We start from the raw sequence: 15,124 nt of genomic DNA, 5'->3' as shown, positions 1-15,124 counted from the left end.
CTGGCTAGAAATGCTGATCTTTCCAATGACACCCAGATTCAGAAAATTAACAAAAATGATGTTAATTTGCTATTTAACTAGAAATAGGCTGTGGTTTCAACATCAGATGTCAAATAGGAATTATCCAAATAATTTATTTCTGGCTGATGTCACCTATCACAACATTATAAGTAACAGCACACCACTCAAATTAGTAGCAAGCTATTCAAATCAGCTTTGTCACCTGTAATTTCTCACCTTATATTCCTTTTTCCAAGTATTTATCGAATTTCCTTTTGGAAGTTTTCCAGTGTTTAAGACTTTGCATTGAGTTGCATGTTGTTTCCCCTCGAGTCCCTTAGTAAATTGGTCAGCATGGTTGTGGCGGGCCATCCGAGTGGTCTGTTTTCATGCTGTATGGCTCTATGAGCAATTGCAACATGAATAAGGATCTGACTAAGTATGTTTAGGCCTTAAATTGAGCAATGTAAGGTTGACTCGAGTCTGGAGTAGAAGCTAGTTTATATCAACTTTAAACCTTCAGGGAAATTCACCTGACTGCCTGACATTAAACAACCTCATGCAACTGCTTAACTGTTAAAGTTGCAATTGAATATTTAAATAGAATTAGTTTTTGCTGCTATTTGGTAAACTTATTTTGCAAAACAATTCACCAGGTCAATTTATAACTGTCTTGATCAGGAAAACAGACGTATATTTTGCTATTTATTTGTGCATTTTCCATTTAGAAATTATTGGTGAAGGCCGCAATGACATGCTGGCAGGAGGCAAAATTATTTTAAGTCGAGGATGCTCCCAGACGCATGCTCAGTTTGTGTTTATTGATCGTGGGGAGTGTGCCTATATATGGGGATATTGAATTATTATTTCCCATGTGATAAAAAATCAGTCCTCAATTAATTCAAACACGAGGAAATCTGCAGATGCTGGAAACTCAAGCAACACACATAAAAATTGCTGGTGAACACAGCAGGCCAGGCAGCATCTATAGGAAGAGGTACAGTCGACGTTTCGTTAGTCCTGACGAAGGGTCTCGACCCGAAACGTCCACTGTACCGCTTCCTATAGATGCTGCCTGGCCTGCTGTGTTCACCAGCAATTTTTATGCGTGTTGCTCAATTAATTCAATATAGGAAAACCAGAAGCCAAATTATGATAAAGCACAATTTCTGCTGAACGTTCTCCCTCTTTTGTATGTTTTATAAGTTGCATGTGTGCAAAACAGCTGTCAGCTTAACCAATTATAGTTACCAGTCAAATTTCAAACAGGTCAGAATTTCAACCATATCATTACATTGTGATAGGTATCATTACAACCTTTTAAGCTGGGGTCAAATTGAATGTACAGTCTCACCTATGTTAATATTTTACACACGGACTCGCACCATGTGATGCCCGGGGCCCGGAGTGCGCCCGTTGTCTGGGAGCTGGTGTTCCTTGCGGTGGCGCTCTCTCACCAGCCAGCTCCCGGCGGAAGGCACGCTCAGCACAGATTTTTTTTCAGTTGTGCTCGAAAGCATCTCCATGCCTGTCTCCCTTATACCCAGAATGCACAGCCGGGGGGCAGGGTACTGACACAGGTAACATGGAGATTGGTACCTTGGGCTGACGTTCGGGGTGGAGGTGAGCGCCGTTTATTTCCCAGGCAAGCCGCTGTAGTTGCTGTCTTGCAGCCGACCACCCCTCTCCCCTGCCAGGTTCTTCCGGGGAAGGCACTGGAGCCGCGGAGACGCCGCGCTGGAGAATGGCAGCATCCGAGCTCTTTACCAAGGTAAGGGCATTGAGTTTATTTGCTGGGAACGAGATCCAAACCCCCGTCCCGGAATACCTCGGTGGTCGATGAATTTTGCTTGACGTGTGACTGCGGCTCTGATGCGGAACATGGGTGACTGGGGGGCCAGAATGTGCAGCGCAAGGCGAGAGAACAATGGTTGGAGGATCTCGGTTCTTCTGCGTGTCACTGCAGCAGCCTGATTTAGATAGTGTGTGTGCTTTTGCGTTTAGTGGGCGACGGAGAGCGGCCCCGACTGTGGTGAATTGAGGGAAGGGGGGAGTCTGATGTGGTTTACTGCGCCGTGTGCATGGAGCCTTCATCGTTAAAGTGGAGCAGTTCTCCACCCCCGCCGCCTCCAAAAATGAAAACAGGGCCGTTCAGTGCCGAGGCCACCCACCAGCCGTCCAGCTGTCAACCCAAAGAGGAAGCTCAGTCAGTTACATCTCGCTTAAAGCCAGCTTTCAGCCGCTTGCTGGGCCGTTTTGAAACAGTAGCCGGGTGCAAGGCTCTCTGTTGACTGCTGATTCAGCTGGGGAGCGACTGGTTTCAGTCAGGCTTGCAGGAACGTTGTTAATGCAAATCCGCTTTCCACTCTGACCGCATATCACGTTTAAATTCTTCTAAATGTTTCTTAATCTGATTGTTGATCGGCTGATGTATTGCTGCATCCCTTTCAATACATTGGCTGTGTTTCAACGAAAAGAAAATTGTAAAATCGGGAGAACTGGAACAAAAATGGAAAATACTGGAAACACTCAGGCATCCTCGGTAGAGAGAGAGGCAGTCAGCGCTCAGGGACAATGACCTTTCTTTGTGTTTAGTATCAGCAACGCATTCAAGAGGTTCTTTGGTGTGTTGAGCTCACCACTATTAGTATTCAATAAACAAGAGTAATGCGACTTATAGGTGGTTAGGTCAGAGTCATTGGTGGCCACTCTCCATTACAAGTCTCTACCTTTTTCAAAACTCTTCATTGGCTGTTAAAACACTTGAGAAGTTCTAAAACGGATGTAAGAAACCACATATATTTTAGTATTTTTTTCTTGAAAAAAGGATTTGAAATTGATGAAGGAGAAGGTAAACTGACGAGAAGTACAGAAATCGACTATGAGAGTGTTGGCATGTGAGAAAAGGGAAATACTGAGGAGGACAGCAGGTCGCTTAGAGAGAAATGGGAGTGCAGTAATGGCAAGGGAATGAGCCTGTCTTCATGGTAAGAGACATGAAGGCCTGCCTCAAATACCAGAAAAGCAAGCATCTGGCAAGAATGAAGAAGTGAATGGAAATTAGAATTAGGAACAGGGCGTTGTTGGGGAAGTTGGTAAGTCTGATAAGACCCAAGTATCTGATGCTCAGTGTCTGAGAATTGACTCTGATAGCAGAAGCCTCGATTCATAGTAAGATAGAGGTTTGTTGGTGCAGGAAATCCAGAGCAACCCCCACACACACAAAATGTTGGAGGAACTCAGCAGGTCAGGCAGCATCTGTGGAAATGAATGAACAGTCAATATTTTGGGCCAAGGCCTTTCCTCAGGCCTGGAAAGAAAGGGGGAAGATTCCAGAATAAAAAGGTGTGGGGAGGGGAAGGAGGGCGAGGTAGAAGTTGATAGTGGAACCAGGTGGGTGGGAAAGGTGAAGGGCTGGAGAGGAAGGAATCAAATGGAGAGAACAGTGGACCATGGGAGAAAGAGATGAAGGAGGGGCACGGGGGGGGCGGGAACGTGATAGGCAGGTGAAAAGAAGAGGTAAGAGGCCAGAGTGGGGAAGAGAGAAGGGGAGGGAATTTCTTTTATATCGGAAGTGAAAAATCACTGTGTATGCTGTCAGTTTGGAGACTAACTAGACAGAATATAAGATGCTGCTCCTCTACCCTGAGAGTGGCCTCATCATGGTGAAAGAGGAAGCCGTAGACCAACATGTTGGAATGGGAATGGGGACAGGAATTAAAATGTTTGGCTACTGGGAAATTAGAGTAGAGGTGCTTCACAAACTAATCCTACAATTTTACATAGGTATCATGGTGGGCACAGACTCACTGAGGTGTGGTCAAAGGGGGACAAGGGTTATTAAGACTCTTTCTGAGGACAGAATGTTCTGGCTCAGAGAGGGGAATGTCAGATGGAATGCTGAAGACACTGCACGGATTAGGGGGGAGGGTTGGGGTACTCAGGGAAGGTACCCCCACCAAACAATGCCCTCCACTCTCTCAGTAGCAGCCCAAACCTTATCATGAAACCCGCAGACAAAGAGGCTGTGTTGTAGTGTGGCAGGCTGACTTCTACCTGGCGGAGGTGAGGTACCTCCTCTTATCTATGCATTGAAAGTGATCCCATTAGAAAATTGTCTCCGACATCATCCCTAACCTCATCAGCTCTAGAGAACTCCATCCACTGCCACCAAACTCATAGCTTCCTTACCTCTCACTGCTCATTTCTACCTCCTGTCTAAGATCCACAACCTGACTGGGTAGGCCCATGGTCTTTGCCTGCTCCTGCTTCATCTGTCCTCCGTCTGCCAGAACTGGACCGCACCCTCAATAACTTCGGCTCTTCCCACTTTCTTCAGACTCAAGGGTAGCCATGGGCATGCGTTTGGCCCCGTCTCTGCCTGCCATTTCGTTGGCTAAGTAGAACAGTCCATATTCCAAGCCATCACTGGTAATGCTTCCCAACTCTTCGTGTGCTACATTGGCAACTGCATTGGTGCTGCTTCATGCACCCATGCTGAGCTCGTCAATTTCATCAACTTTGCCTCCAACTTTTACCCTGCCCTTAAATTCACTGGGTCCATTTCAGACACCTCCCTCCCCTTTCTCGATCTCCAAACTGTCTAATAACACTTTTTATAAATCTACCAATTCCTGCGGTTATCTTGACTATTCGGGCACCTTCCCTCTTCCTTTCCTGAGAAAGGGTCTCGGCCTGAAACGCCAGGTGTTTATTCACTTCCATAGATGCCAAATGACCTGCTGAGTTCCTCCGGCATTTTGTGTGATTCAGGTTCAGATTAGTTTTCTGTCACCGGAATGCAATGAAATTCCCTGCTTGCACTGGTTATCAGCTTCTAGAATTCTGTACGTTGTGGAACTGTTCCTTGGAATGGAGGGTTGTGAATGTGACGGCGTTATCAAGGAGGGAGAGTGAAAACCGGAATTGGTGACCTCCAGCCTATCAGCAACAGATGCTAGATTCTATAATGAATCAGAATCAGGTTAAATATCACCAACATACGTAGTAACATTTGTTAACTTTTCAGCAGCAGTACATAGCAATATATAATAATAGAGAAGAAACTGTGAATTACCCCGTGTGTTTATGTGTATAATATATATTTAAATAAGTAGTGCAGAAAAAGAAATAATAAAGTAGTGAGGTAGTGTTGAATCATAAACAGGCGAAATCTGCAGATGCTGGAAATCCGAGCAACACACACAAAGTGCTGGAGGAGCTCAGCAGGTCAGGCAGCATCCATGGAAAAGAGTCGTAGGGCCGAGACCCTTCATCAGGACTAAAGGAGAAGGCAGAATTAGAAGGTGGGGGAGGGAAGGAAGAAACGCAAGGTGATAGGTGAAACTGGGAGGGGAGAAGTAAAGTGCTGGGAAGTTGGTGAAAGAGACACAGGGTTGGAGAAGGGGGGACGTGATGGGAGAGGACAGAAGGCCATGGAAGAAAGAAAACGAGGAAATGGGAATGGGGAGTGATGAAGCAGGGGGAGCATTATTGGAAGTTCACAAAATCAATGTTCATGCCATCAGGTTGGAGGCTACATAGACAGAATATAAGGGTGTTGCTTCTCCAACCCAAGTGTGGCCCCATTGCAATAGTAGAGGAGGCTGTGCACGTGTCGAAATGGGAAGTGGAATTAAAATGGGTGGCCCCTGGGAGATTCCGCTTTTTCTGGTGGATGGAGTGTAGGTGCTCGGCAAAGTGGTCTCCCAATCTATGTTGGGTCTCACCGATATGCTGGAGGCCACAATGGGAGCATTGGATGCAGTAGATGACCCCAACAGACTCTCAGGTGAAGTATCGCCTCACCTGGAAGGACTGTTTGCGGCCCTGAATAGTAGTGAGGGAGGAGGCGAAGGGACAGGTGAAGCACTTGTTCCGCTTGCAAGGATAAGTGCCAGGAGGGATGAATGGACAAGGGAGTCGCATAGGGAGCGATCCCTGCAGGAAATCAGGGGGAGGGAAATATGTGCTTGGTGGTGGGATCCCGTTGGAGACGGCGAGGTAGTGTTCATGGGTTCAATATCTGTTTAGAAATCGGATGGCAGAGGGGAAGAAACTATTCCTGAACCTTTGAGTGTGTGTCTTCAAGCTTCTGTACCTCTTTCCTGGTGGTAGCAATGAGAACAAGGCATAACCTGGGTGATGGGAGCCCTCAATAATGGATGCTGCCTTTTTGAGGCATCGCTCCTTGAAGATGTAATGAAGGATGTAATTACAGAACGTTAGGAAAGCAATAATCGTTTGAGCAGCATCAGCCTGGATTTAGAAAAGGAATCGTGTTTGAGTAATTTATTGGAGTTCTTTGAGCATGTGACTAATAGAAGGGAGAAGGTGTTTAGATCTTTAGAAGGATTTCAATAAGATCCCATACAGCAGGTTGGCTAACAAAGTTAGAGCACGCGGATTGGGGATGGTATAATGAGGGCCGGCAGGCATAGTGGGAGAAAATGGGTCTTTCTCAGCTTGGCCGGCTGCTACCAGTGGAGTGTTGCATGGGTCCTAGCTATTCACAGTCTTTGGCTAAGGGGGCCAAATGGAAGAGGAGAAGATGGCGGCGCGACGGCAGTGCGCGCAGCCTCTCTGGTGATTGATATCTGTAACCTGTCAAGTAGGGGACCGTGCACAATTCTGATTTGATGGAGATGGACGTGAGAGTGCGGAGGAACACCCGGAAAACTTCTGAAATGCCCGCTTCGCTGCCGCTGCTACTGTGTGGTAACTGGAATCTCCGGAGCAGAAGGCCCCGAATCCTCAGCTTTGCTTGATTTGGCAGCCGGGGCTAGTTCAAAGGCGCTCAGGAGGCTGTATCGAAGGGGCTGGTCGGAGGCTCGAAGTTTTCAGATGGATGGACTCAGTGTCGGCTGTGGTTGGCTGCTTCCAAGGCATCGGCAAGTTGACGGTGCCTGGAGGTTTATAGCAGGGAGTTTCTCCCTTTTGCCGCCGCTATCGGGGACTTGGGAGTCGATCAACTCGGGGACTTTGACACTATTTTTACCGTGCCCATGGTTTGTTCTTCATCAAATTATGGTATTGTTTTGCACTGCTGTAACTATATGTTATAATTATGTGGTTCTGTCAGTGTTAGTCTTTGGTCTGTCCTGTTTTTCTGTGATATCACTCCGGAGAAACATTGTATCATTTCTCAATGCATGTATGCATTTCTAAATGACAGTAAAAGAGGACTGAGTGTTCTCACCAAAAAAAAATGATGTGAAACTCGGCGAGATTGTGAATGGGATGAAGGATGTTAAGAGGCTTTGAGGAGATATAGGCAAGCTAAGTGAGTGGGCAAGAAAGTGACAGATGGAATTCAGTATGTGGGAAAAATCTTCTCAATATTTAAGATTCTCGATTGTATACTGTCATTCTTCAGTGTAAAGGAGAATGCAATAATTGTTACTCTGCATACGATGCATCATTAAAAGAAAATACAACAGGCATGAAGAAAAAATGGGTTAATGGTTGGAGATTTTGGTCAGCCTGATGGCTTGGGGAAAGTAACTGTTTTTGAGTCTGATGGTCCTATCGTGGATGCTGTTTTCCCTGTTGGGAGTGGAATCCTTCATGGTACTGCTGGCCTTTTTCCAGAACTGTCCTATATATGCGTCCCTTGATGGCGGGTTGGTTGGTTCCGGTGATGCGTTGGGCAGTTTTAACTGCATTACCCAGACCTCCTGTCTGCCACAAAGCAGTTTCCGTACTGCACAGTGATGCAGCGTGTTAAGGTGCTCTTCACTAAGTGTTGGTAGAAGGTTGTGAGTATTGGCGTGCACAGGCTGCCGGCTCCTTTCAGCCTCCTCATAAAGTAGTGAATGGTAACATGGGTGCAGAAAGCAAATAGGATGGTAAGTGGGATGTTGGCTCTTGTTCTGAGGGGATTTGATTACAGAAAAAAAAATTTTACTGTGATTACATAGGGCCTTAATGAGACTTCAGTTGGAATGGTATGTGGAGTTTTTGTTCTCCTTACCCAGAAAATAAGGAGTCTAGGACCAGAAGGCACAGGCTCAGAATAGAAAGTAGGATGACCCTTCAGAACAGAGATGACAGAGAATTTCTTGAGCCAGAGAGTCGTGAATCTGTGGAATTTGTTGCCACAGACAGCTACGTAAGCCTGTTCATTGGGTATATTGAAAGTGGAGGTTGATAGGTTCTTGATTAGTAAATGTGTGAAAGGTTACGGTGAAAAGGCAGGAGAATGGGTTTTAATAGGGATAATAAATCAGCCACGATGGAATGACGGACCAGAATCTGGGCCGAATAGCCTAACTCTGCTCCCATGTCTTGTGGTCTATTAAATGAGATTCTTGTGCTGGAAGGAAATCAGCCAAGATTCACCAATCTTATTCCTCAATGGCGAGTTTGCTATTGAGAAATTGAAAAGTCTTTGTCTGTATTCTCTCGAATCTAGATGAATGGTAGTGCATTTTACAGAATATCTAGAGGGTGGATGCAGGGAGGACGTTTCTTTTGGCTGAGGAGCTAAAACCAGGGATCTCAAAGTTCGAAGTAAATTTTATTATCAAAGTACATATATGTCACCATATACTATAGTAACTAGTAACTATAACAGGATCAATAAAAGATCAACTAGAATGCAGAAGACTGTACAAATGTAAATATAAATGGCAATAAATAATGAGAACATGAGATAAAGAGTCCTTAAAGTAAGATCATTGGTTGTAGGAACATTTCAATGATGGGGCAAGTGAGTGTAGTGATCCCCTTTTGTTTAAGAGCCTGATGGTTGAGGGGTGGTGTGAGTCCCAAGGCTCTTGTACCTTCGACCTGATGGCAACGTTGAAGTCTCAGTCTCAGAATAAGGGACAGAATGTTTAAGACTAGTACGAGGGAAATTTTTCCTTATGGACAAATTGGTGAATCTTTAGAATCCTCTATGGATGGCTTTGAACATTCATTCGAAATAGGGATCAATAGATAAGGAATCAAGGTATATGGGGATAATGCAGGAAAATGATATTGATGAATGGTGCAGCAGGCTGAATGGATTGGATTGCCTAATCCTGGTATTTTTTAAATAAAATTTCCGGGGTAGATATTTATCAGTAGGACTTCATTGATAATGTTCCTTGACTTGCATATCTATTACTTGTAAATTATGCACATATTCAAGTAATAAAAATGTCATTTGAATGTATGGCCAATGTTTTAACCAGTGGTGAGTGTAGTAGAAATTGCAGACTTCTTGCTAAACTTTATGTCTATAGATAAGGCAGCAACCGAACTAAGGAATAAGAAGCAAAGCTTATAGGCTGCAAAGGCTTTTTGTTGCAAGTTTATTTATCTGTAGCAGTCCATTTATTGTGCCGATGGTTTTAATGAATGAAGGTTAGTGATGTGTTGGCAGGCAATACAGCTGCATGGCATCGTGGCTAATTTAACAGCAAATTACTTCTTTTGAATGAAAACAAAGTGCTGGAAGCACTCCAGCAGTCCAGATGAAGGAGAGTCAATGTTCGGGATGAGATCCATTTTCCTCCTTCGAAGCTGCCTGACCGTCTGAGTTCCTCTAGCACTTTTCTGGAATCACTCAACAAGTCAGGCACCAGCCCCGGAGAGGGAAACAGAATTAACGTTTCACGTCAATGGCCTTTTTCATCAGTATTCGAGAGGGATCACCAACCAGAAATGTTAACGTTGTTCCTCTCTTTACGGAGGGTTTCCGAGCTGCTAAATATTACTTGCAACATGTTCTATTTTGAGTGGTCTGTCTAATTGTGTAATTTATAACTATGCTTTCAGGATATTTGGACAGTAAAGATAAAATCTGATTCTTTTTCTGCCTCTGCTCTGGTGCAGTCCTGCCCATTGCTCCTGTTATCAACAGGAAACTTGGCTCAGAGCTAGCTGAGATGGTGAACCTACTTACTGGATTAAAATGCTGAGATCTTGTGAACAAGGCTTGTATTTTTATTTTGTGGCCCTTGCAGGTACAGAATTAAAATTTTGAGCACGACCTTGCAGTTCTGCGCTCCAAATGGATCATGTATTAGTTTTCCAACTGAGTTAATGCCATCATTAAATTACACTGTAAGCACCAAGATGGCGTGGGGCAGATGCACTGAGGTGAAACACCCATTGACTCTGTTGCAGCAATTTACAAAATCAAAGATTGTTTGGATTCCTGAAGTTTCCTAACTCCTGAGCTGGTTGAGCCTTCTGGAGGTAACTCAGTGAATTTATGGTTACTCCCAACAATGGGGAGGTAGCTTATCAGACTTGATTCACTTTGAACACTTAGCTCTTAAACTTGGTTTGAGTAAAAATTCAGTTAAATCAATAAATGTCTTTAATTTGTGTCGTCATCTGTTGTCCTGATCCTGTACAATGCTACAGGGTTTTTTTTTGTAGTTTAGAACGTGTAGCATCCTTGATTTATGGCATCCAAGCATTTCAAATTGCACATTCTTTTTTGAGGTAAATGGAATTTCCTTTTAAAGGGAATCTCTTTCACAATTTTGGCCACTTTCCATGAAAGTACAAATGGGTGGTACCAGAAAGTATTAAAATAATAAGTGTCGGAAAGCTTTGGTACGTAAATGAAGATCCAAGCCAGTAATTCAGCCTATTTAAAGCCTGATCTTCCAAGAGGCAATGTGATGCGCTATAAACTTCTCAGTCTAATGTTATGTTCTTGGTACTTGTTTACTTTTCACTTTAAATTTGCTCTGACAAGCAGGACTTAGTGGAAGAAACAAGGGCTAAAATAACAAACACGAGGAATCCTGCAGATGCTGGAAATTCAAGCAACACACATCAAAGTTGCTGGTGAACGCAGCAGGCCAGGCAGCATCTCTAGGAAGAGGTACAGTCAACGTTTCAGGCCGAGAACCTTTGTCAGGACATCAGGACGAAAGGTCTCGGCCTGAAACATCGACTGTACCTCTTCCTAGAGATGCTGCCTGGCCTGCAGCGCTCACCAGCAACTTTGATGTGTGTGGCTAAAATAATATAGGCCTCAATCTGTTTATTTATTTACTTAGTGAAACTACACAGAATAGACCCTTCCGGCCTTTCGATCTGTGTCGTCCACCAACCCCTAGCCTAATCATGAGATAATTGCAATGACCAATTAACCTGATAACCGATACGTCTTTGAACTGTGGCAGGAAGCCAGAGCACTTGGAGAAAACCCATGCATTCCACAAGGAGGACATGCAGACTCTGTGCAGATGACTCTGGCATTGAACTCTGACACTAGAATTGAGCTCTGACACCCCGATCTGTAATGGCATCAAGCTAACTGCTACGCTGCTGTGGCGCCTACAAATGTCAGCACGTTTAGGAAGACCGATAATGGAAAGTGTGTGAATGATGTACCTTCCCTGTGATCGATCCTGAGCTTTTTTTTATATCTCCTGTGCTGGTGCGTGTGTATAACTGCCAGGCCGTATTTCGGTGATTTAAGAGAGATAATAGACTTTCTGATAAAAAGAAGTCAACAGTGAATGATAATCAAAACTTCCCTTGTTTGAATCGAAGTCCTGTTACTAGTCTTTTGTTTCTATTAGAAAGTGAAGTTGAGGTTGATGCTTGTAAATATCTAATCAGCCATTCATTTTGCAGCATTGTCTGCTTGGTCTTCCAGAATTTTATTACATCTAAATATCATTGTGGTAATATTGTTGTTTAGTATCAGGGCAAAATTCTAAATTTACATATATACTTAGGTTTCTGCGTGCTGAAGTACAGCAGATAGAAACCCAAGGAGCTGGTAAAATGCTTTGCATTAATTTTGTGGTTTCTGGATTTTGCCTTTCAGATCTTTTTTTTTAAACCATTCTCAAAGTTCAAAGTAAATTTATTATTGAAGTACATATATGTCACGATATACAACCCTGAGATCCATTTTCTTGTGGGTATACTCAGTAAATCTACAGAATAATAACCATAGCAGAAATAATGGCTACCCAACTGGAGTGCAGAAGACAACAGACTGTACAAATACTAAAAGAAGAAACAATGATGAGAAATAAATAAATTATTTTGTATCTTATATTCAATACATTAACGTCAAAAATGTTATTAGTAACTTCTCTGATAAGTTATCAGTAACTCATTCATGTCCCTTTCAAACACCCAGACTTGCTCTACTGAATGAAGATGTTGGAAAGTTATTAGTTCATGACCCAATTCTAATGCCCTTATCTCTATGCTCTAACTTCTTCATTAACTATATATATCCACTAATTCATTGGCAGAAATGTTATGCCTTTTGGCACACTGTTGTATTGTTATAATAAAATTGCTGCTTAAGTTTCTTAGTTTGGTGATTCCCAGATTTGTAATTGGGATAAAACAATTTAGCTGAACCCATATAAAGCTGTGGATATTCACGAATAAGTTAGTTATTTTATTAACAAGAGAAACTCTGCAGATGCTGGAAATCAAAGCAACACCCACAAAATGCTGAAGGAATTCAGCAGACCAGGCAGCAACTATGGAAAAGAGTAAACAGTTGACATTTCGGCCCAAGACCCTTCTTTGTGTGTATTGCTAGTTATTTTATTTATCTGTCTCTTTACCTAGTTACTTATCTATCTATCTATTTGTTTAGTTATACATATTTATTTATTGAGATACAGCATGGAAATGGGCTCCTCTGGCCCTTCGACCTGCACCTCCCAGCAACCCACAAGTTAACCCTAGCCCAATCACAGAACAATTTGCAGTGCCTGATTAATCTCTCAACTAGTATTCTTTGGACTGTGCAAGGAAATTGGAACACCCGGAGGAAACCAACACGGTCACAGGCAGAACATATAAACTCTTTACCCCGCACTTCCCGTTTCTACCTCCTACCCAAGATCCACAAACCTGCCTGCCCTGGCCGACCTATTGTCTCAGCTTGCTCCTGCCCCACCGAACTTGTTTCTGCATACCTTGACATGGTTTTATCACCCCTTGTTCTATCTCTTCCGACCTATGTTCGTGACACTTCTCATGCTCTTAAACTTTTCGATGATTTTAAGTTCCCTGGCCCCCACCGCTTTATTTTCACCATGGATGTCCAGTCCTTATATACTTCCATCCCCCATCAGGATGGTCTCAAAGCTCTACGCTTCTTTTTGGATTCCAGACCTAATCAGTTCCCCTCTACCACCACTCTGCTCCGTCTAGCGGAATTAGTCCTTACTGTTAATAATTTCTCCTTTGGCTCCTCCCACTTCCTCCAAACTAAAGGTGTAGCTATGGGCACCCGTATGGGTCCTAGCTATGCCTGCCTTTTTGTTGGGTTTGTGGAACAATATGTTCCGTGCCTATTCTGGTATCTGTCCCCCACTTTTCCTTCGCTACATCGACGACTGCATTGGCGCTGCTTCCTGCATGCATGCAGAACTCGTTGACTTTATTAACTTTGCCTCCAACTTTCACCCTGCCCTCAAGTTTACCTGGTCCATTTCTGACACCTCCCTCCCCTTTCTAGATCTTTCTGTCTCTGTCTCTGGAGACAGCTTATCCACTGATGTCTACTTTAAGCCTACTGACTCTCACAGCTATCTGGACTATTCCTCTTCTCACCCTGTCTCTTGCAAAAATGCCATCCCCTTCTCGCAATTCCTCCGTCTCCGCCGCATCTGCTCTCAGGATGAGGCTTTTCATTCTAGGACGAGGGAGATATCTTCCTTTTTTAAAGAAAGGGGCTTCCCTTCCTCCACTATCAACTCTGCTGTTAAACGCATCTCCCCCATTTCACGTACATCTGCCACCCCACTAGGAATAGGGTTCCCCTGGTCCTCACCTACCACCCCACCAGCCTCCGGGTCCAACATATTATTCTCTGTAACTTCCGCCACCTCCAACAGGATCCCACCACTAAGCACATCTTTCCTTCCCCCCCCCCCCGCATTCCGCAGGGATCGCTCCCTACGCAACTCCCTTGTCCATTCGTCCCCCCCATCCCTCCCCACTGATCTCCCTCCTGGCACTTATCCGTGTAAGCGGAACAAGTGCTACACATGCCCTTACACTTCCTCCCTTACCACCATTCACGGCCCCAAACAGTCCTTCCAGGTGAGGCAACACTTCACCTGTGAGTCGACTGGGGTGATATACTGCGTCTGGTGCTCCCGATGTGGCCTTTTATATATTGGCGAGACCCGACGCAGACTGGGAGACCGCTTTGCTGAACATCTACGCTCTGTCCGCCAGAGAAAGCAGGATCTCCCAGTGGCCACACATTTTAATTCCACATCCCATTCCCATTCTGACATGTCTATCCACGGCCTCCTCTACTGTAAAGATGAAGCCACACTCAGGTTGGAGGAACAACACCATATATTCCGTCTGGGTAGCCTCCAACCTGATGGCATGAACATCGACTTCTCTAACTTCCGCTAAGGCCCCACCTCCCCATCGTACCCCATCTGTTACTTATTTTTATGCACACATTCTTTCTCTCACTTTCCTTTTTGTCCCTCTGTCCCTCTGAATATACCTCTTGCCCATCCTCTGGGTCCCCACGCCCCTCCTTGTCTTTCTTCCCAGACCTCCTGTCCCATGATCCTCTTGTATCCCCTTTTGCCTATCACCTGTCCAGCTCTTGGCTCTATCCCTCCCCCTCCTGTCTTCTATCATTTTGGATCTCCCCCTCCCCGTCCAACTTTCAAATCCCTTACTCACTCTTCCTTCAGTTAGTCCTGACGAAGGGTCTCGGCCTGAAACGTCGACTGCACCTCTTCCTACAGATGCTGCCTGGCTTGCTGCGTTCACCAGCATCTTTGATGTGTGTAACTCTTTACAGACAGCAGGTTTGATTTCAAGCATTAGAACTGAACTTTGAAAGGCATGTGGACTGGGGTGTAGAGGCAAAATTGCCAAATTTGCAGATGACATAAAGCTTGGAGACATGAGGAACTGTGAAGAGGTGAGTAATAGGTTTCGGTGAGATATGATTTGGCTGGTGGAATGCATGAGAAATGCAAGTTACTCCTGAGAAATGTAAAGCTTTATAGTTTAGTTAAGAGGGAAAAGAAGCAGAATATATTGGAGAGTACAGTTCTAACGGGAAACAGGAGATCTCAGGATATTTGTACATAATTGGAAGTGGCAATAGAGGTTGAAAAACCAGCTTAAAGCACACAGGAACCTGGGATTTATA

The 15,124-nt window shown here is 44.3% G+C and overlaps 1 protein-coding gene across 4 annotated transcripts in view; it reads left to right on the top strand.

The window, feature by feature from the left end:
* The first annotated feature begins 1,509 nt into the window (after nt 1-1,509).
* Nucleotides 1,510-15,124, top strand: part of myo5aa (myosin VAa) — a 223,387-nt gene continuing 209,772 nt past the window's right edge. For all 4 annotated transcript variants that reach the window (XM_072278217.1, XM_072278216.1, XM_072278215.1 and 1 more), the window contains exon 1: nt 1,510-1,771. In XM_072278217.1, coding sequence (XP_072134318.1) covers nt 1,745-1,771 — 27 coding nt within the window. In that variant the 5' untranslated portion in view covers nt 1,510-1,744. The remainder of the gene's footprint in view (nt 1,772-15,124) is intronic.

This window comes from Mobula birostris, chromosome 14 (genome assembly GCF_030028105.1).
Source record: "Mobula birostris isolate sMobBir1 chromosome 14, sMobBir1.hap1, whole genome shotgun sequence".
Lineage (NCBI taxonomy): Eukaryota > Metazoa > Chordata > Chondrichthyes > Myliobatiformes > Myliobatidae > Mobula > Mobula birostris.
Note: the sequence above shows the minus strand (reverse complement) of the source record. Positions and strands in the feature narration are given on the sequence as shown.